The following is a 23569-nucleotide window of genomic DNA, read 5'->3' on the forward strand; positions in this document are numbered from 1 at the left end:
TTTTTTTTTAAAAAAAACCAAACCAATTTCTTTAAATCAAGGGATGCTGGCCTGTATTGTAATCTTCTCTCATTCTCTAGTTCAGTGGTTCTCAACCTTTTTAATGCCGCAACCCCAACCGGTCGTAAGTCGAGGACTAAACCGGTCGTAAGTCAAGGACTACCCAACCGGTCGTAAGTCGAGGACTTTCCCTGCCTGGGAGCGCCGCGCATGCGTGGTTCCGCCCCCTGCGCTGGCCGAGGCGTAGCTGGCAAGCGGCAGAGATGGAGCAGGCCGACCACCAGCTGGTCCAGCCCAAGGGAGGTAAGGCACCTGCCGGAAAAGGGGGGAAAAATGGCGGACAACCTTGCTTGGCGACCCCCATGAAATGGTCGATCGACCCCAAATGGGGTCCCGACCCACAGGTTGAGAACCACTGCTCTAGTTATTATCTCTAGTCAGGAACAGAAATAGCATTTCAGCTGTATAATAAATATGCCCATTACAAATCTTTGTCACCAAGTCTTTCTTCTAGAGCCAGTCCAGAATGGTAGCCTTTCTCATTCAGTGGGACAAAGCAGAACCTGAATTGTTCCCAATTGATGGAGATGACCTTGTGGAAGAAATGAGCCAACCATTAAGAAGCTTGCAGAAGAGATTATATGGTCCAGAGGGGGGGGGAGGTGAAAAATTGGGTGTGCAAAAGTGTGAGGAAGGCATGGTGTGTAGAAAAATATCTCTGAAAAGATGACCATGGGTCATGGGTTGCCTACTGGGCTATAAAAACAGAATCTTTAAAGCCTGACAAAGTTTGTCCTTTCTTCCTTCTTATACCAAACATCAGCTTTAATTCCCCCCCCCCTCCCCGCTATCTCATTTTCCTAGATGGAGCCCAAGTGGTCATCTCTGTGTTCCTCTATGCCAGGGATAGGCAACCTTGGCTCTTTTAAGACTCGTGGACTTCAACTCCCAGAATTCCCGAGCCAGCCAACTCCTCTGGGAGTTGAAGTCCACGAGTCATAAAAGAGCCAAGGTTTCCTACCCCTGCTCTATGCTGATAGAAACAGGACTGCAGGTATCTGGGGCAGCAATTGTTCAAAAATGTTCTTGAAACTGAACAGCTTGTGAAATGTAACCATGTCCTCCTTGCTATGGTAACTCAACAATTACAGAAATAGGTGAGTTCAGGCTCAGAAAATATCTTAAGGTGGCTGTCTCCTTGAAGTGGGGTGAGGGCTTTCATATCTGGATTGCAAAAACCCAAACGACCATTCAGTGGAAAAACGGAGATAGATTTTTCTGTACTGTTTGCCTTTGCTGCTATTAGATTTCATGTGGGAACAGTGGAGTTTTTTTTCATTTATTAGGGTACTTAAGACTCCAGTTATACTCAACCAAACACCTATGAATGAATGCAAATCTTACAAAATGCCACATATCCTTCTCCCCGATGAAAGAAATCTTTGTTAAATTCTGTGTCTTTGGTTCTTTTCAGGGTAGAGAGTGATGCCCACAGCCTTTGGAATGCAAAGTATGTTTTTTGTTTTCTAGAATCATCCCTCTTATTTTAAATGAAGATTCCAAAAAACAGAATGCCCTTTTCCCAAGGCCAAGTTTCAAACAAACCATCTGCCAAATCAAATAAAATTTTTATTATGGCCAAAACCAGCACAAGAAGGGTGATTTACAGTCAATTAGAAAAAAAGTAAAGAGACACCAGAGTCTTAAAAAATATGAAAAGCCCAATGTCTTTCTTATTCTGTAAGACATATGTTTATGGTAAAAAAAAACAAACCATGGCAGTATGATGAACAAACCTTAGCTTTCTATCCATTGGTTTGAAAAGCAATTCTCTTTCTGGTGAAACATATATTCATCCACATAAGAACTGTTTTTTTTTTTAAATGAAGAAAATATTTATTATCATTAGGATTGAAAAGCGAAGTGTGTTGGAGGGGATTTGGGCACAAATCAGTTCTAAAATAACCTCAATAATACTAAGATGCAGGGAAAGAAAATAATAAAGGGTTTGTTTAGGAGAGGAAACAATTACTGCTCTGAAACCAGCTTTGCCACTGGTTGTCTCTAGTTGGAGAGAGATGATTTGATTATTGTATCTGAAGATGCTATTCAAGGAGATGGGCTAGTATATGGATTTGTAAAAGACCTTTTATTTCTTTCAGGATACAAAGTCAGAGGGATTAAAGTAATTAAACATTTGCTGTATTGTGGGACTACAGGCATACAAAACCCAGCATTTTCCTAAATTAATACTGCACATTGGACAGGTGAGTTCATCTTCAGATTCTTTGTCTGCTTATCCAGACACCACTGCAGAGATTTAATTCTGCCTGAAACACATTCACACCTAGAAATATGTTTACTTGCTCCTTTCCATGTAAGGTACATGAGAAAAGATGCTAAAATAAATAATTCAAAAGCAAATTGTATGTGGGTTGAAAATGCTCTGTCAGATGTCTATTTACAGTCAGACCTGCTAATTAAGGAAGCCCTATTAAGTGCCTATCACAGAAATAAATTACAGTACAATCTGCTACGGACACCCCTCCCCTTGCTGTTTTTGTCAACAAAAGGAGGGACAACATACATGACATGAAACAACCACAACATTTATGCATTGAAGCTGAAAAATCTTTGTAAATGCATACATTTGAAATGCAATAAAGCTTGCAAGTTCCAAAGCTAAGGACATAATGTAATAATTTATTTGGAATATATATTAAAGTTGAACCTATTCAGATACAAGTGCAGGAGAGAGTGTGGGCAGGGGGTGGGGGGTGGGCGGGAATCACAGACCCAATTTTGAGATGTTAGAAACTCTTTGAAAGCTGCCATGTCCAGCCCAGATCTTCTTTCCTACCTTGCTGCCTCTTATTTAAGTGTGCATTCAAATGCAATCCTTTCCCCATACCACTCAGCTGAATTTGGAAAGCTGATAAGCTTTTTCTGATTCATGACTGGCTGGGGAATTCTGGGAGTTGAAGTTCACCCATCTTAAAATTGCCAAGGTTGAGAAACACTGTTCTACATGTCTTCTCAAAAATAATCTTGGAGAGCTTAGTGGATATTGAATCACAGCCTTAGTATCAATGGCTTCTCTTTGAAGAAAAAGAAGAAATGGATTCGAGATATACAAGTAATATGTTTTCAGAATCAGGAATTTTAACGTGACATTCAAAAACAAATGTCAATTTTGAAAATAAGGGCAATTCCATACCACATTTTTTTCTCCCACATCCATACAAATAGTTTGACATTAACTTGCAAACTTTGCAATATCTGCCCATCATAAAATCAGATTACAGGCAAAAAAATAAGAAAAAAAGGCAAAAGTAGGAAGGAAGGAAGGGGAAGAGAAAGGAAGGAAGGAACGAAAGAAAAGAAAAATGAAGAAAGAGGAAGGAAGGAAAGAAATAAAGAAAGAGAAAGAAAGAAAAAGAAAGAAAGAAAGAAAGAAAGAAAGAAAGAAAGAAAGAAAGAAAGAAAGAAAGAAAGAAAGAAAGAAAGAAAGAAAAGGGGAAAAAAATCAACAAGTGCCCCATCTTAAGATACTGCAATTTTGGAACAATAAAAACCATATCTCTCCTTATGTCTTCCCTCCCACCACCATCCACCTTGGAAAAAGCATTTGCAAAAAGTAAAGATCAGTTTTAAAGACTCTTGCTACTTATAATCCTGAAAGGATAGCACACAAACAGTTTTGCAATCAATCATTCCCATCCATCTCACTAATAACTATAGTCATGATTGCATACTGCTGAAAAAGAAGAGGAAAAAAAATCTAGGCTGCAGGACAGATAGAAGTTGCTGGGGAGAGGCTGAGGAGTGAGAGAGGATGAAAGGAAAATTTATGGAGCAATAAAAACTAGCAGGCATCTGACAAATGAGAAAAAAGAAAAATAAATTGGAAACAGCCATACTCCATTTAGGAGGAGTCAGTGGGTGGGGAACAGCCTAGAATTTTGCACATCTACTTATCCCTTGCAGTAAAAAGGAAAGCAACAGGGATTTCCCGAGATGAGATACTAAGGACTTTAAAAATTCACAACAATTACAACCAATTCTGGCGGTGTTTTAAAAGTAGATCAGCAGCTGACTTTGGACATTTGAAAAAAAAATCTGACTGATTTCTATGAGAGGGATCTGTATAACTGGCAAGCCACCATCCCTCTTTAAGGACCATGAACATTCAGACTATAAACATCAACTGATGGTGAAATGAGACACTCATTCTCCCAATAAGAAAGCAAACCATCCGCAAGTTCTGGAAGGCTTCGGTCTCACAAAAGGAAAGGTCGATTTATTTTGTTCATTTATTTACTTATTGCATGTCTGGGATAGACCTCAGCTGCTGACTGCAGGCAACAGCATGAGAATATCAGATCTGAGTTGATTTGGGAGCAGTGTAAAGACCCTGTTTCAGAAGTGCTTTAATGAGAGATTAACTTTCTCCTTCTGATACCCAAAGGATTCATTTCAATTTCAAAATATTTTGAAAGCTTATAATCCAAAGCATTTCCTGGTGCAGAAAAATTTCCTTTTGCAAGGCAAAGATAAGAAAGCCCCGGATAGAGAGATTTTTTTAAAAAAAAATCTAAATGACCATCTTACTAGCCTGTTGTTCTTCAGAAGCAATGTAATACAATTCCCCAATCTCCAAGCCTGTTTGAAGAGACTGTTAGTGGTTGGGGATGATGGCTGTTATAATTCAGCATATTTGATCCAACATTTCCAGAAGTTGGGAGAAACAAGATCTAAAAGTTGGACAAATGCAGGTGTCCTCTAGGCTTGGCTGCCTCCTAAGAAGCAGAAGGCCATCAGATGTAGACTTCTGATGAGGATGGGATGAAATGGTTGAAACTATTTAGAGCAGTTTTTCCTCAACCTTAGCAACTCTTAACATGTGTGGATTCCGGATGCCGGCTGAGGAATTCTGGGAGTTGAAGTCCACACATCTTAGAATTGCCCAGGTTGAGAAACACTGCCTTAGAGAAAAGATACTTATGAAATATGATTGTGGTTTATATGCATGGTGAAGAAAGGATGAACAGGAGAGATTTTTCTCCTTATCTATAACACTAGAACTAGAGGCTACTAAAGGACACTTACTAGCAAACTAACATTGATCAGAGAACTACAGATGTTATAAAACTTGGGAATATGCTGCCAGAAGATGTGATCTTAGCCACTAGTTTGTAAGGCTTCCAAAGGATGTGAGACTAATTCTTAGATCAATGGCCTTTGGCCTTGATGCTGCTTTCAGGCATGGGACAATCTATCTCCACATGCTACTGGGTGCCCAGGAGCAGCAGTGGGAGGCCTACCTTGACCTCTTATCCATGTGTTTCCTACATGATGGAGTGAGACTGAATGCTGGCTAGAGAGGCCTAAGCCTGATCCAACAGGACTATTTTCATATTTTCATGACTGAATGCAGGGTTTAAACCCAGGAATCGGAGGGAGAAAGTATTTTTCCCCAATACTGTTACTTTAAGGAACCTTAATCTTTGATAAAATTAGACTGGTACAAAGGATTTAAAATACCGAGACGGGATCATTTTTAGATACTTCAGCCTGCTCTTGAATTTGAGAAGCAAATTCACCAGCTTGCAGAGGTCCAAAACTCTGTGGAACCTGTTTGATCAGAAGTGAAAAAGCTTCTCAGCCCGCTCAACAGTTGTTGCTTCAACCACATACCCTAAGGTATTTTGGGGGGGCTGCTCTGTTTACTCATGGGAAGATTGTTAGAGTGTTTTACTTCTATTAGTCTTCAAGATATACTTCTACCACTAGTACAACTGATCCCTTAGTAAAGACCTCACCAATAAAATCCCATCCTGTATGAAATAAGGACCATTCTGTTCAATGAGACTTATTCTCAATTGTTGCTCCCAAGCTGCATTCAAAGTATAGCTACAAGGACAGTGATGGGGAGTTTATTACTATCGAAAATATTATAGAACATCGATTCTCCGTCATTTCTGACCACCGGCTGTCGCAACTAGGGCTGATGGGTATAGTCTTAACTATGTGGAGTGCTACAGGTTTCCTCATGCTTGACCTAATGTGTAATTTTCACTGAGGTCAACTGAACTGATCCTTGACAAAACTGCCAGATCTTTAGGTCATGTTATTAGATTCCAACTTTTTACCCCACAAACCCCGACTTCTAATGAAAGATTTTTTTTAAAAAAAATGTGCTTTTTCAATAAATAGAACCATGCTTTTGCCTGAAATGTTAGGTATTATTCTTGTTAGGAGATTGGAATTAGTTTGCCAGCTGACAATTACAGCTTTTTGGCTTTTCTTCACAAACACGAATTGGAACACCATCTCATTAAGTCAGTGATGGTGGTTCCTTCCCAGCTGGGTATCATGAATTACCAACTTTGACAACTTTTTAAAACAATGATTCAACCGTTGCTTAATCAGCAAAATACAGTATCTTTTTCTGTACAGTACAAAAACACAGGATATGTGTGTGTTGGAACAGATGGGGATTTGGGAGGAACCTTGATTTAAAAACCAAACCAAAGGTGGAATTTGATTCTGTAAACATTACTTCAATGCAACAATAGACCTGGGGACTTTCCAAGAAGTAAAAACTTTTCCTGAGAGATTATTTTTAAAAAGATGAAAAGCTTCAGATACTTGAAATCCTAGTTGTTCTGTCCCCTTTTCACTGACAATTGTTGCTAAGCCACCTATGTAAAGAAAGGAATGGGGAAATTAAAAAGAATAATGCTTACTAGATATTTTGACTTCATCTTCTGGCTGATAATGGTCTCTGTTTCTCCAAAAATCATAAAGACTCACCAAAATGAGCAGCTTTTGAATGTTCACAGACTTAAAAGCTTTGGAGAACTTAACATGTTCGTGCCCGTAACATTTGGGTGGCTGTAAATCAACCTATTTTCTTATTGTAGTTTTTGGAGAAAGTGTCAAGAGAGCTTTTTCACTTTTCCATTTCTCCTTACCCCAAGTGGACATCCAATCAACAGTGGTCATAACATCACGAAGAGGCCATTTAAACCATCAAGTTCAACCTCTTACTCAGTGCAGGTTTTTAAATTAAATCCTCCCAAAATGGTTATCTTGCCCCAGCTTGAACACATCAAGTGAAGCGAAGCCCACAATTTGTGTAGGTAAAATTGCTTTATGATTGGAAAGCTTTACTATATGACCATGAGGATGAACAGTCAAGGTTTTCAACATAATCATAGGTCTTCAGCAAATAATGAAAGATCCAAGATATTTCTTCCATAACCTTCCAGTGTCATCAAAACCAATGGGATTCTTGTTGGGTTTAAAACATCAGAGATCAGCCTTCTGTTTTCCTGAGATTGAACAAGCAGAGGAAAGAGAAGATCTTTTGCCCAACAAATTTACTTACTGGAAAGGGCACTTTTTCTCAAAAGGCAAAGCTGCAGACAGAACTGAGTGGATGCTACAGAATACAATATCCAATTGCTCAGCAAAACACACAGCACTTTCATTAGTCATGCTAACAACAATGGGAAGGTATCACTGGGGACTATTATGGGGTGCAGAAGGAAACCCTTGATGAAACAGAACATACATTCTAGGAAACAGAAGTTAGTCCTCTACTTAACAGATATGCTTAGATCCAATTTTACATTACCTATATCTGGTAAAAATGGCTTGACAATGAATCACAGGTCATTTCCATGCTAGTAATTCATAGCGTCGTCTAGAGTCACCCAACCATTGCTATGTCAAAAGGACAGCAGCTGGGCAGGCTTTATATTTCTTCAACCATAGCTAGTTGGTGCACTGAAGATGCTAGAATTCACTAGGTGATGTTTTCGGTCATCTCATCACTTTGTTTCTTTTTAACCTGAAATCTATGATGCTGGAGTCAGAAAAGGGTGGTAAATGTCCACTGTCTTATACATGTAGAAATAAATGATGCGCCTAAACCATCCCCTGCTTTCTTTTTTATTTTGTTAAAGACAAAGGCGTAGAGTTATTGAGTCGTGTGAGCTAGAATTTGATTTTTTTCCAGCTTGAATCTGGAATGTGAAGTGAATATTGGACAGATAGAGAACCAACTCTACTGCTTATGTTCATCAGCCTTGCTAAGAAGGATCAAGGCTCCTGGGTATTGTGGTGAAAACCAATCCATTGACTTCTCATAGAAACCCAACCTCTTTCATGGAACCCCATCAGATGGAGGGATACCTAAGAACACAGCTATTCTGGATTTGTCAATTTGATCCTTATGATTATGACCTGGAATTATGTTCTACTTTGATCGTTTGCTAGCAAATTAGACTAGGTATCCCAAGATTTAGGAATTTACCACAGCAGAAGCAGAAAGAGCTGCCCTCTTACCATTCTGTAACTAACTTGTTGGCTGGCCAAAAGGACAAGTGTTTACTTGTGGGGTTTGTGTGTGAGAGAGAAAAGGGGAACCTAATCCGTGTTAGTGTGATCTTCAGTATGTACTCTCCAGGAAATGAAAATCCACCCCGTATTTTGGAGTGTGAACATCAGAATATCAAAAACAGTGGATAGTGTGGAGTCCCCTGAGAGATGATGGATGGCCAGCCCAATGATGGTGACGGCTTGGGGTTTCATTCAACTACTATAGTTCCAGTGGGAAGAAAGGCCGTGGTGAGAAGAAGCCTCACTTGACTCGGATTTCAGCATATTCAGCCAACTCCTCCGTCAGGGTGTACTTGTCCTTGGTGGACAATTTGGTGAAGTCTATGTTGGCATAATCAATCCCCAGGTCCTCACGCTTGTTCAACAGCCGTTTGTCACAGCGCCCATACTGGAAGAGGAGGTGAGCAAACAAACAAGATCAGGTTATTGCTTGTGCCAACTCACTCTCTTGAGTTACATAATTTGGTTTATTCCTGTAGAATCAAAAGTGGGCTTCCAGATATTGCTGAGGACACTCCCAGTAGTCCTGGCCATCAGGAATAATATTAAGGGATGTTAGGAGGTGTAGTTCAGCAACATCTGAGGTGGGGAGACAAGTTGCATATCACTGCAAGACCTGAGATGGTAGAAACAAAGGACAGGGTGCTATGTACAATAGACCACAAATGGCAAGCGTCCACTTACATGCAAATATTTAATCAAGATCCAGTAATAGATGCAACATAATTTCACCAGGAAGGTGACGACAGACACTACAGAAACTTGACAAAGCTATCGCCCGTTTTTTTCAGAAATATCTGAATATTTCAGATATTCAGACACAAGACAAAATATTTGACGCAAACATATTGTCACACAACACATTCAATAGCTGCTTTTGGAACTGCTTATGATCTGTGTACAGATAGGATAACTGTTAATGCAAGATGAACCATGTCAAGAAGGGTGATTTTTCAAGTTGGAAATGCTCTTAGCCAACATAGAATTTGCCTTCAAATTGCAGACATGGAAAATGCATGCATGCAAAAAAAAAATAAATCCAATTGAAGTGCTATTCATTGCAAAGACCCTATTTGTGCAGCAGAACAATATGACAAGCAAAATAGCTAGGTTAATGGTTTAACAGACTTAACACATCTATTTTCCTCTGAAAAACATCTCCCTCTCAAAAGTGAAAAAGCAGAGCAGAAAAATCTGGCTGTGCCTTTTTCAGAGATGTTACTACCATATGCCGGGCAATTTTTTTGAACTAAAAATAATAACGTGAAAAAGAAATGTGGCCTCTGGTGGCAAAAAAAAATAAATAAAAAATCTTACTGTGGCAGAACCTGTTTTTTCTAAACACCCACAATGAAAGCCATAGACCAGTTTTCATGGAAGTAGGTCTAATCTGCTTCAGTCAGAGTCTTGAGAGGGCATGCCAAGAGCAAAAATGAGGATTTTTTTTTAAAAAAAAGAATTACGATAAGGAAAAAATCAGTTTCTTTTCCACAGGTTGTGATTCTTCCTCTGAATATTCTATTAATTTCTCTCTAGGCTTTGTTTCTAAACTGGATTTTAAAAAAGAGCTTGTTACATATTTCAGTATGTTCTCAGCCTCCTGAAGTTCTTTTTAAAAGATAACATCTCCTTTGCATCCAATTTGACTCCTGGTGACTTCATGGGGGTGTCCATGCAGTTGTCACCAGGTCAGAAATGGTTTGTCTCTTGTCTTCTTCTGAGGTATTTTTCAACTCTCCAATCAAGCCTACATCCCTGGAATTCCCTGGAGATGTCCCTTCCAAATTCACAATCCAGCCCAACCTTGCTTAGCTTCTTATCCCAGACAAGACATTTTAGATTCCTGCCACGAAGGGACATAAAAGCCCATAAAAACATGCATGGATTCTTCATTTATGGTAAAGGAGGAGGAGGCAATGAGAGGATGACAATGTTACACATGGACAGGGAAGTCCGTACTTACTTGGCCAGGTCAGTGGCTTTCCAGGGAGCAGATCTCTTTAGACTATTAGAAAAGGAAGAGTAGTCACTAATGACTCAAAGGGAGAAACCTGGACAAACTCCACCCTGCCAAGAAGTGAGCTCGGGGTGCCGTGAAGTATTGCTAATTCAGGGAGAGAGATTGAAACGGGGGGATCTTTGTGGAACAGGTCATGGCCGTGACAGAGTGATGTAGGGCGGAACGGCCATCTGAGCTTCTTCTCGTGTCTTGTCCGGTCAAGGTCATAATTTTGGGTCTGCTCTTGCTTTTTTTCTATGAAATCAATAGGCCAGCAAACCCCAAGTAAGGAAACCGTTGTTGGGCCTGCTACCAGGAAGAATGAAGGAGCACGGTGGCTCGAGTGGTTGGAATGCTGGACAGGAGTTTAGCAAGACCACGTTTGAGACCCGAGAGCTGCCATGGGGCAGGGTTAAGCTCTTGTTTAGCTCCTGCTGGGGACATGAAAAGAGCTAAACTGGGCATCCCCAGGACAGTGGTGATGTCACCAGCTAATCCTTTCCACAGGAAGCAACTTGGTGCTTCTGACATGATTGCAAAAAAACTAGGAAGAAAAAGTATCCCCTCTCTGACCATATCCAAAACAAAGCATCCTTTGGAAGGGCACTTCCCATGGGTAGGTCTAAGGGCAATGGCCTGTACTGCCCCAGAAAAGCCCTAAAGGGGAAAGCATCCATCCTACTTCCCTAAAGAAGCTTTCTGGTTTGCCTTGTTCTAAAATACTGAGCTGAGAGGAGTATGTCCTCTCCTTCCAGAAGATGGGAATGGAATCAGCCTAGAGGCAGAAGCAAGTTACAGCAGTTGTGGCCAGGCAGCAAAAGAGAGGCAGAGGAGAGATTGTGTGAGAGAGGTTGTGTGTATTGCCGGGAGGGGACCCACCAACGCAATCCTACCAAAAGCAACTTGGTACCTCTGATTTTTCCAGATTGCCTGGAGTCCTGTAGTCTCCGCTGTACACAACAGGAGGGTTTTCTGTTTGCCCAAAGCCAGGATTTTCATTGTTTTTTCTGGGGAAATGCGAATAATTACAAAAACAATATCAATTGCCCCAATAACGTAAGACTTAGAACAACATAAAACAGGTAGTCCTCAATTTATTTCTGGTTGCTTAGTGACTGTTTGAAGTTACAACATACCCTGAAAATGGGATCTACAATTCAGATTCAAAGTTCTGACATTTGGCGCGTGCATTTATGGCAATTTATGTATCCTGTGTCACACAACTGTGATTTATGATGTTTCTGCTTGAAAATCAGTATTTACTTCCAGTTTCTGGCAAAAAAAACCCTTCCAATAGCAAACGTGTTCGCTTAATGACCATGGCATTTGCTTTACGACTGCCATGAAAAAGGGCAAAAATTGGATGTGGTCACAAGGTGACCCACTTTATGATATGACTGTTACAACTTACTATTGAAATTGTGTGTGGGGGTCAGTTACAGTTGTAAGTCAAGGTTCTGAATCAGCTTGTCTGGAAATTAACATGGGCTCCTCATTAAGGATAAACTTACATATATGCATCACTTTGATCTTTGATTCAGCTAACACACCAAAATCTAGTTAAAGAAGCATTAACTATGGCTTAATGCAGTGTTTTTCAATCTTGGCAACTTGAAGATACGTAGACTTCAACTCCCAGAATTTCCCATCCAGCTTCAACTCCATTCTGGGAGTTGAAGTCCACATATCTTCAAGTTGCCAAATTGAACAACATTGGCTTACTGCAAAGCTGAGCAATGATGGCTGTGTATACTGTGGATTTCAAGACACCCCCCCCCCTTGAATTGTGTGCTCACAAATCTCGATTGGTGATCCACTACCTTGGAAACCCTGCTCTGTGTTTGCATCTCAGAGTCATAAGAAAAATCATTTTCAGTTGTGTATAAACCAAAGGAATTTGGGTTTAGATTTCTCCTCTCCCCAAAACTTACTTTTTTCTGGCCTGGCTGACATAGCAGACCACAGCTATGAGTATGGCAAAGGCCACAACCGCTCCCACTGGTCCAACCTTTGCCCACATCAGACTGTCTGGAAGAAAGGAAGATACGGGTCAACAGAAAGTTTTAAAAGTGAATGCAAAGAGAAACCATATAAAGAGACAAGATGATGGTAGAATGTAAACCAGGAATATGGGATCAAAAGTTGGTTCATACATGGCACCAACACCAGTTTGTTTTAATGGTGGTTGTTGAGTAAACCTCAGCTGGATTTGCAGGGCATGTTACACAGATCTCACTGTTGCAAAAAACAAGGGATCAATGGAATCACTGGATCTCCTGCACAAAAAAGAGGAGGTCAGGAAATGGGGATTAGAAGAGGCTTAAAGGGATTTTAGTACAGGTAGTCCTTGCTTAACAACTAATTATTTAACAACTGTTCAAAGCTATGACAGAAAAAACTACTTATGACTCATATTTGAAGCTGCACCCTCCCCTACAGTCACATGATCACTCAAGAATGAAACGTTGGTAGTTATGTGCCTCTTTATTTCAAGAGTAAGGGGGGTTGCTTTAGAATTGATTAGATGGAGAAACAAAACCTCTAAGATTCCGCCAAAGACTGAGAGCCTGAAACCTTTCCAAGGACACTGTAGCAGGTGTGGAGAGGAAGCAGATGGTTCCCATAACAAAGTGAAATTGTTTACATGAACTACGTGAGAGAGTGGGAGTTTGGCTGGAGAAATTATTGTTTAATTCTATGAACTGGTGTCTGGGAACCTCAAAGTTAGTTTTGCTTCAACATTACCGTGCCATGTATTCAATAAACAGTAAGATTTTTGAAAATGGAATGAATCTAGAGTTTTATTTGGATTCTCGAGCTGGATATTGACAATCATATTTTGGTGGTTGGCAGCAACTACCTCACATTTTTGTCTGGTTGCAGTGTCCTGCAATCACATGACTGCGATCCACATTTTTTTTGTGGGGGAATTTTCCATACATCCTGCCTGTCCCACTCTGGTAGCTTATACTCTCAAGAGGTTTTGCTTTACCCAGTATGGTATATAATGAAAATATTTTTTGCTTGCAATTTAATGGTGATAGTTTAGGTTCTCCTCTTTAGAGTCAGAGAAAACCAAGTTTGGTGTCTCCCCTATAGGTGAAAGCCCAGCTGATATTTGAAAACTTCTAACACATAATCTTTTGATTGTTTATTTTCCAGGCTAAAGTTGGCCAATTTGTTGAACTTCTTTTCCACACTTTGCCTTCTAACGCTAGGTTTAATTCGTATTCCTGTCCAGAGGGAGACGGCAAGGTAAGCAAAAGTTGTGGTTCTTTGTAGTAGTCATGCCTTCTCACTTGAAGAGGGCAACTGAATAGGAAAGAGCCCCACCAAGGGGGAGACCCAGCAAGATCAGGGGGTTACTGGCTTTGCAATGGGCCAATAGTTGGTGTGTGAGCCTTGGCAGACAACTAATAAGGCTGGCTCTTGATGGCAGCTCTGGGGAGGCTTAGAGGCCCATATGGCCCAATAGATTGAGGAAGAGCACCAGAGGGATCAGAGGAGATGTTTGCCTGCAGGGACTCTCACTGGAGTGATGGAACTGGAGCTGCTGGTTCTTGGTGCCGTAGAGATTCCTGGCAGAGCAGACTATGTAGAGCTGAGAGTCCACCTCCCTCTGAACAGTCAGGATGCTGGTGACAATGTAGCCTGTTTTCTGGGAGTACACAAACTCCCGGTCAGTCTCATTGACCGTCACATTGCGAGTGGGCAACTCAAAGGTGATCATAGCTTCTGGGTTGGCCTTGGCTGCACAGATGCATTTCACTGTATCCCGAGCGGCAGTGCACTTGGAGTCCAGAAGAATACGTGGAGCAACTGTGGAAAAAAAGAAGAGGCTGAAGTGCAGTCACAGGTCGAACTAATAGCAATAGACTTATATATCACTTCACAGTGCTTTACAGCACTCTCTAAGCGGTTTACAAATGTCCGCATATTGCCCCCAACAATCTGGGTTCTCATTTTACTGACCTCGGAAGGCTGAGTCAACCTTGAGCCAGTCAGGATCAAACTCCTGACAGTGAGCAGAGTTAGCCTGCAATACTGCATTCTAATCATTGTGCCATCACGGCTCTTAAGAGCTTTCTTGGACTACAGAAGTCCTCTCTACGGAAGCCCCTCTATTTATGCAAAAGTATATGACAGAGCTATGGGTTGGTCCACATTCTTGGGATGTATACTTCCAACGAATACATCAGGGAAAAGAGAATAAATGGGGAGAGGCATAGCTCCAGGTCCACAATAATACAGAGGAGGAATTAGCTAGTCCCTCTTCTCCAGCTTTATCCAAATTTACTGCCAACAGTTCCCCAAAGCTTTAAGAAAGGATCTTTCAAGGAAATAACAGAGCTCATAGCTAAGCCTATCTGCATTCAAAGTGCATGATCCAGCAGCACACTCTACCCAATCCCAAAATATGCTTGAGATCTTGAGGTCTCTCAGGGCACAAAGCCAGTGCTCACATTCAACGGTGAGATTGAAAGCAGTGCTGCTCTGGCCAAACTGGTTCTCTGCTGTGCACCAGTATTCACCATCATCTTCGTGTGACACGGATTCAAACTCCAACTCCACGTGGTTTTGGTAGATCCCCATGGCTAATGCCTTCTTGTCCTTGAAGATGGTGATCGTTGGCTCAGGGCTGCTCTGCGAGCTGCAGAAAATAGTTACAGGCTCTCCCTCAATGGCCACCACTGATACATTGACTACTGGTTTCCACGGAGCATCTACAGGGAGACAAGTCAGGAAGAATATGCTGCTTTTTTTTTTTTACCAAAACATGGTGCAAATGGTCTCCCTAGCTAAGAGCAGATTCCTCATCCCAGAATGGTTCAAAAGATATTCTTTCAAAGATTTAAGCAATGTTGAAACTCCTTCAAACTTAGCAATATCATAGTAGTAGAGTAGAGTAGAGTAGAGTAGAGTAGAGTAGAGTAGAGTAGAGTAGAGTAGAGTAGAGTAGAATAGAATAGAATAGAATAGAATAGAATAGAATTGGAAGGGACCTTGGAGGTCTTCTAGTCCAGGCCCCTGCTTAAGCAGGAGCACCTATACCATTTCAGACAAATGACTGTCTAGTCCAGTGGTTCTCAACCTTTTTAATGCCGCGACCCCCAACCGGTCGTAAGTCGAGGACTAAACAGGTTGTAAGTTGAGGACTAAACTGGTCATAAGTCGAGGACTACCCAACCGGTCGTAAGTCGAGGACTTTCCCTGCCCGGGAGCGCCACGCATGCATGGTTCTGCCCCCTGCACCGGCCGAGGCGTAGCTGGCAAGCGGCAGAGATGAAGCAGGCCGACCACCAGCTGGCCCAGCCCAAGGGAGGTAAGGCACCTGCCGGAAAAGGGGAAAAAAATGGCGGACAGCCTTGCTTGGCGACCCCCATGAAATGGTCGATCGACCCCAAATGGGGTCGCGACCCATAGGTTGAGAACCGCTGGTCTAGTCTCTTCTTGAAAACCTCCAGTGATAGGTACTGTATGGATAGCCAATGGTCTGTGGCTAACATGTGGCCCCTAGATCTTTTTCTCTGGTCTGCAGAAAAAAATTCTGTTTCTCATGCTTTGCTATTAGTTAATTGTTGAGGGCACTTTGCTGTGATTCCTGCATTTCCCAGGGTTTCTGAACATGTAAAGATGATCGCTACTCAGTTTCAATATGTTTTGTAGAGATAAATGAAAACAGTGGCGGCATGGAAGCATCCAGAGTAGATTTGGATGTAGGATAAGATAAGATAACCTTTATTGACATTTTTTTACTGTGGGCACAACGGTACACATCAAAAATGAAATTTAGATGTGTGCCGTTGTGCCCACAGTAAAAAATTCAGTGCTTCTCAACTTTGGCAGCATGCTGGCTAGGGAATTCTGGGAAACAAAGCCTACCCATCCTCAAGTTTCTGGTTGAGAAATTCTGCTGTAATTACAAACACACACACACACACTAAAGTCCTCATTCTATGCTTTTGATAGGCTTGATGCATTTTTTTTTACTTTAAAAAAAAGACAAATTAAAAGGAGCTAAAAAAAATTCCAGCTCTGTAATACTCCAGGGTTGAGAACACAACTTTATCCTTCCATTTTTATTTTTACATTTTAAACTTTAAAATGTATCCAAGGACTCTGGCAGCAAGCATAACCTGGAACCCACTCATGCTACTCAAAGTTTCTAAAAATTTTAAAGGATGTTGTAGAAACTTTGGGTAGCGTTAATGGATTCCAGGTTATGCTCGTTGCCAGAGTTGTTGGATATGAGAGGGGCGGCAAATAAATTTTATAAATAAATAAAATTAGGCTTTATCACAGAATGGGGATTCCATTCCAGAGCCCTAGATTAGCACTCACACAGCACAGACACGGCAAGGGAGTGGTTGTCTTTGCCATAAATGTTCTCTGCCACACAAGTGTAGATGCCGTCCTGCAGGTGTGTTACATTGTCGAGGTAGAGCGTGAGGTTCCCAGCTAAGTCCTCGTGGAGAATTTCGTCTTCTCGGAGCCAGGTAATCATGGCTATGGGGCTGCTGTCCACAATACACATCAAGAACACGTGAGAACCGTGTATGACTTCCACGGAGGAGTTCACTTGCAGGATACGGGGTGGATCTGCAAAGGACAGATAAAGAGATCAGCTTTGGGCGCATATCCAGTTTTCTTTCTGCAGCAGATAAAGGTAGTAAGAAAGGGATCTGCCGAGTATGGTCCAAAAAATCAGGACAGCAATCACATTAGGGCAACCAAAACTGTTTTTGTTGTTGTGTTTTATGGGCATTGCATCATCATCATCATGAGTGCTGTGGTGGTGCAGTGGTTAGAATCCAGTATTGCAGGCTAACTCAGCTCACTGTTAGGAGTTCGATCCTGACTGGCTCAAGGTTGACTCAGACTTCCATCCTTCCGAGGTCAGTAAAATGACCCAGATTGTTGGGGACAATAGGCTGACTCTGTAAACTGCTTAAAGAGGGCTGTAAAAGCACTATGAAGTGGTATATAAGTTTAAGTGCTATTGCTATCTTGACTTTCTTGATCACAGTCCAGTTAGTACTTTTTTCCCTTTGTTCCCTATGTGAACAAAAGCAGAATTTGAGCGATTTTATTCCATTTAAATGATGAGATTGCAAGGCCTTGAAGAAGGTGGATAGCTGTCTAATTTAAAAAAAAAGTACTTTTCCTTATGTTTGTGTGTAACGTTTCCCTGGCTACGTTAGCTTTTTTGTTTGTAAGAGAACTAAAAGCAGATTCAGAATTTAAGAGGGAAAAATGACAGTGGGTGAGAAGCTGTTAGCACTCTAGGTCATTTTTCATTTAAAACCATCTATTCCCAGTTACTCGTTTTCCCATGGAAGAGAAAGTGACATTGATTAGAGATGAAGGAAGTCTCATGAGAAATGAAATATGCACGTTTGAGGAATGTGACTTGCAAAACAGATCATCTTTGACAATAAAAAAGGAAAAAGAATACATTAAAATTAAATCAGGAACAAAAAAAAAATGCTTTTCACATGGCACCGGTGCCAGGAATCCATTAATTACCACATAATTGTGCTAAATTAACTGCTAATCTCTCTCACCCATGCAGAATAGGAAGCAATTTTCTGGGACAGAAGCTTGAGCCATCTAATTAAAATTATGGACTTTTACATTAGAAAACAAGGCTTTCTTTCACCATAGTTATTTTGTGGAAGACAGAATCGTATCCTGATGTTGGACATTTCCCGATACTACAAACAGTCCTTGACTTATGACCACAGTTGAGCCCACATTTCCGTTGCTAAGCAAGACTTGTTAAGTGAGTTGTGCCCCGTTTTATAGCCTTTCTTGCCATAGTTGTTAAGTGAATCGCTGCAATTATTAAGCTAGTAACATGGTTGTTAAATGAATCTAATTTCCCCACTGACTTTGTCAGAAAGTCGCAAAAGGTGATCACATGACCCCGGGACCCTGCAACCATCATAAATACATGCCAGTTGCCAAGCATCCAAATTTTGGTCATGTGACCCTGGGGATGCTTTTAAGTGTGAAAAACAGTCGTAAGTCATTTTTTTTCAGCGCTACCGCAACTTCGAACAATCACTAAACCAATTGTTGTAAGTCAAGGACTATCTGTATAATAATTTATTAAATGTTGAGCCATGGTTTAAATTCTGTTTTTAAATGGTTGCAGAAAAGCAACATCACATCAGAATGTATCATACTATGGAGGTAATTAAAGAGCCTGAGTCCATCAAGTCTTGTGGCAGAAGTCCTCCAGTGTTCTCCAAGATTAAGATGGCAAACTGCCTTAAAAGTTCTACTTATCAACATCCAACTCACATTTGACATCCAGTGTCGAGAAGCCCTCAAACTCAAAAGTGGTGTTGGGGTAGCTGACTTTGCAGCCCACCTCATGGCCGTGGTTCTCACGCACTGGTAGGAACTTAAGGATGGAGATGAGTGACCAAATGCCACCTTCTTCCTCTATTTGTGCATAGACTGAATGTTCAGCCAAATTCTCATAGTTCATCCACGTGATGACAGGTTTCATGTCTGGACAATTGTCAGGCACCTCACAGCGCAGCTCTACTTCTGAACCCTCCACCACTTCTGGAGGATTCACAATTGTGGGCTTGTCTATGGAGTAGAAAGAGACAGAGAACATGTAGAAGATGGAATCACCCCACTCCTATCTTCTCCTCCAATTTAGAGGGTACTAGACAAACCAGTTGGATCATCCTTTTAAGAGAAAGTAATAACAGTTCGATATGACCAGAACGAGTGTTACATTTTAGGCTATTTTTTTTTAACCCAAAGCTTGGATAATCCTGTGAGCATCTAGAAGAATATGTATCATAAATAGAAAAATAACTGTGGCGGCAAGCAAGCTTTCGTAATACTTGTAAGTCAATATTTACTTACGTAAACAAATAAACAGAATGACCAAGGGAAGGTTAAAAAAGCAGTGGGAGCGACTTTTGACTTCCTGCCAGCTTCCCCATTGACTTTGCTTGTGGGAAGCTGACAGAGAGTGATGAAAATCACGATTACGTAACTCTAGTGACACTGTAATGGCCACGACTTTATGAATAAAACTGATCATCATGGGAATTTCAATCCCACAGAAGTAATGGGTCACAGATTTTTTATACATTCTTTAAGTTAGCCAATTTGAATAGCTTGATTAAATAATAGTTGCAGTAAAATGCAAAGTTTGGACTAACCTTAGGGTACGTGTAGACAAATGGATAAATACAATGAGAGTTTTAGCAGTATTTAGTAGTAGTAACTGCCATTAAATCAAATTCACACACTAGGAACTGATACTGTAGTGTTAGAGGAACTCTGGATATATCAAAGATTAGCTTCCTTGGAGAATACTAAAAATAATCCTTATGAGCTAAGATTGCGCCATTGTGAAGAAGGATCTATCAAGTCCAGATTCTGTTACTGTACCCCTTCTCTAAGGAGATAAGGCTCATTGTATAATTCTAGCAAAATACCTTGGCAATTTTGATTTATTTTATCTATTTATTCTTATCAGACTAGTTTCTTGAATGCAGATAGCTAGGGAATTGTTTCCGTTTGAGATTGCAAACTCAAACAAAATGATGTATCATCATTTTATATTGTATGTATGCTGAGAGCTTATGCACCGGAGACAAAATCCTTGTGTGTCCAATCACACTTGGCCAATAAACAGTTCCCTTCCATTCCATTCTCTCTATGGAAGGCTTCTACATCCCTTAAATGCTGCTGATTCTCATACTGTGTGAAAGGGCTCACCAGCTTAGACTCAACCCTATCTATATAAGCAAGAGTTAGAACTGGTATTTCCCACTAGCATTGCCTGATACTCACTGATGACCTCAAGGTTGCAGTGCTCTGGATAGGTATATTGATTGTAGCCACCGAGGTCTCCCCGAAAGTAATACTTCCCTGTGAATTCAGGGTTGAGACGGGAGATCTGCAGGGTGCAGTTGCGGAAATTTAGCTCTCCCAGCAGTCTACTGCGTCCAGCGTAGCTCTCATGGACAATGTTGGTGCGGGATTTATAAACCACTGGGGGATAATTCTTGGGGTATGGGCTGTTGAAGTACCAGATGCCATGGATGGTTGCTGGACGTAGCTCTTCCGGGTAGTTGAAGCGACAGGGGATAACCACACAGGTGCCTTCAAAGGCAGTGATGTGTTCGGGCATCCAGGCGCTCCACGGTCCTGCCAAGACCCCTTTGCAAAAGAGGCAGAAGAGAGTCACAATGAATGAGATAGAAAAAAACATATGGTTGCTGAATGACTGCCTGCTTCATGGCTGGTCTTGAGTTTTTTCATTATCTGCTGTGACCATTCTCTCTCCGTGTTTGCTCCACGTGGCACCATTCACCCACTTGGCAGTTTATGCTTTACCCAAAAGCTGCCTTGTACCATATTGATTGAGATCACCGGCCCCTCTTACTGGGTATAACGAATAGGGATCGTCTTGAGGGTCCCTCTCAGGATCCTCCCTCATGTCTGTGTTACCTGCATCTCAGCTCAGAGGCGTAGCGTGGGGGGTGCAGGGGGGGCCGGCCACACCGGGCGCAACATCTGGGGGGCGCGCTCGCACTCGCAGCTCTCTGCCCCTGCCTGGCTCACTCACTCTCTCTGCAGTGCTGGCTGTGCGAATCTGATCCGAGCCGCCGGGTCGCTGACGCCGCCCACTGTGGAGGGGGGCGCAAATTACTTGCCCCGGGTGCTGACAACCCACGCTACGCCACTGTCTCAGCTGCCTTTGAATCAGCAGGAAAGGCCATTGAGATCATTCATCTCTATGGCTGAGAGTGTCTAAGCAGTGAGACTGAATAGTGTTCCCAGAGCTATAGATTTAATGGGAGACAGTTTCAGGGTAGAGACTGGGGAATTCTTGATTTCCTTCCCCTGAGACTGGCATCATTATAAACTCCTGGGGGCTAATTCTTGGGGTATAGACTGTTGAAGTACCAGATGCCATGAATGGTTGCTGGACGTAGCTCTTCTGGGTAGCTGAAGCTGCCGCAATTGTTGTCCATAATGAACAACGCGGCAGGGTTGGGGGGAGACTCCAGTCATCCACATATTTTTTTTTTTGGGGGGGGGAAGAATACAGTATTTATGCAAAGCCACATACTCTCCTATGTTATGACCCAAACCCATATCCCCCTGCCTTGCTCTTTGTATTCCTGTTCCTTACACTACTGGGAAAAAAAAAAGCACTAAAGTGAATATCATAGGTATTATACTCTATAACAGTGTTTTTCAGCTGTAGCAACTTTAAGATGTATGGATTTCAGCTTCTAGAATTCTGGGAATTGAAGTCTACACATCTTAAAGTTGCCAAGGTTGACAACTCCAGTAGTTATACCAGTGAGAAATCGGTCTACAAGCAACTTGAAACCCAATCTACAAAGAATTAGATGAGATAGGCCATACGTTTCTGATGGGTCATCGCGATGCAATTTGAGAGAATGTTACCAAGGCAGATTTCATTCTTTTTGTCCAAAAGTACCTTCAAATAGGACCCAGAAGGCCAGCAGCACCTTGCAGAAGAATGTCATGTTGTTTATTTTTGAAGAAATGTGTAGGTCAACCTAAAGGAAAGAGGGAGAAATAGGATGACATTCAAAGTAAGAGTAGTAAAACATTCCCTAGAGCAGTGTTGCCCAAACTTAGCAACTTTAAGATGTATGTATGTCAACTCTGAAATTTCGGGGAGTTGGTCCACACATCTTAAGATTGTCAAGATTGAGAAATCTTGCCCTAGGAGACTGATTTTCCATTGTGATCTCGCTTCTAAAGAGAGAGATCCTACAAAAGAAATTTGCTATCTAGAACTCAGGCATGCATAGCATCAGACCATCAGTAAGGAGAAATTGAGTTTTTGCCAGTACAGTAGAAGTTGTTTCCTGTTTGCATCCCATAACTATGTCAGTTACAGCTAATATGCAGATTGTATGCATTAGCTGTGCATTTGTGCAAAGACAATATTCAGGCAATTGAAGGGTTTTAAGCAGTGTTTCTCAACCTTAGTTACTTTGTGTTGTGTTCAATTCCCTGAATGTTCACACATTTTCAAAAGGCCAAGTTGAGCAACGCTGAGTTTAAGGCTACTGAATACAACCTGAATCTGAGAATGCTCAATAGTAAAATTGTTTCATCCAGTCTGTTGATGTTTTATACAATATTGGTGGGAAATTATACACAAACCTCCTGATGCATACATGTTTAGTGTTGGAAGTTGAGCAGAGCCTGCCATAATCGCACCAAAGCTGCATTCATACATCGCATAAGCCATAATATTGTCTAATTTGACATAGCATATTGTGTAAAGCCAGCCTACCTGTAGCTTATACAGCAAACTATGGTTAGGGAAATGGTGTCTCTTAGTGTCATGTGTGAACCCTGTCATAGAGAAATGAACTTGGTGTTATCCAAGGCATCTTAGTTGGATTTTTATCCTATACAGTAATATTTGTTTGTTTTTAATTTTTGCAAAGCCAACTTAGCAGAGGTGATCTCCTGAAGGTTGGAATGTTCTGTAATGTTTATGTAACAATATTTTTCTTTTTTTTTTTAAAAAAAAAATCAAGATATTGTTTTACTTTGTTTGCTCTATTGTGCCAGCAGAGGGAAGCAGTATTTCATATATTCTCTACTGCCTGATTGTGCTCTTAGGGCAACAGTGCAGAGAACTGTGGCAGTATTGGAATCTGATGTCCACCCCCAGCCCAACTGTTAGAAGAATCTTTGTGCATCAAGGAGAAAGATTTCCAGCATGAAAGCAGTGAGGTGGTAGAAAAAAAAGCAGAAATACTGGTACTAAGTCCTGTTTGGGATGGGGTGGAGAATAAAAATGGGCCAGGCTTCTGGATTGCCAAAGCCAAGTTCTGCTAACCCATCTGACATGTAGTCCTGGTGCAATAGCAACCTAAGAACTCATAATTCCAGACCGTTGGTCATGATCTTGGGCTGTTGCTAGCCCTCCAAGGTAATCCAGACCTGAAGCACAATCAGGAGTACTGGCTATATGTTTACTGTAAGGTTACATTAACAAAATCTTGCAAGACTAAAAATTTCTTCCCTTCTTTCCTTTTATTCTCTGGAAAACTGGGGAGGGTCCCTTCTGATATGAATAACAGAGTTGGAAGGGATCTTGGAGATTTTTTAGTCCAACTCCTT

At 41.3% G+C, this 23569-nt stretch overlaps 1 protein-coding gene across 2 annotated transcripts; it reads right to left on the bottom strand.

Annotated features, from left to right (window-relative positions):
* Nucleotides 1-8650: 8650 nt before the first annotated feature.
* Nucleotides 8651-20594, bottom strand: MAG (myelin associated glycoprotein). 2 transcript variants are annotated; one of them, XM_015816090.2, is made up of 8 exons: nt 20237-20591; nt 18716-19012; nt 16751-17008; nt 14872-15132; nt 13940-14227; nt 12340-12436; nt 11319-11415; nt 8651-8797 (listed from the first exon to the last, which is right to left on the bottom strand). In XM_015816090.2, the coding sequence occupies exons 1-8, from the start codon at nt 20574-20576 to the stop codon at nt 8651-8653; spliced, it is 1785 nt and encodes a 594-aa protein (XP_015671576.1). In that variant the 5' UTR covers nt 20577-20591. The 2 variants fall into 2 exon arrangements, with proteins under 2 accessions (XP_015671576.1, XP_015671577.1); XM_015816091.1 differs by lacking the exon at nt 8651-8797 and adding an exon at nt 10382-10414 and having other exon boundaries at nt 20237-20594.
* Between the last annotated feature and the right edge of the window lie 2975 nt (nt 20595-23569).

This window comes from Protobothrops mucrosquamatus, unplaced genomic scaffold (assembly GCF_001527695.2).
Source record: "Protobothrops mucrosquamatus isolate PMUCROS unplaced genomic scaffold, P.Mucros_1.0 scaffold399, whole genome shotgun sequence".
Taxonomy (NCBI): Eukaryota; Metazoa; Chordata; class Lepidosauria; order Squamata; family Viperidae; genus Protobothrops; species Protobothrops mucrosquamatus.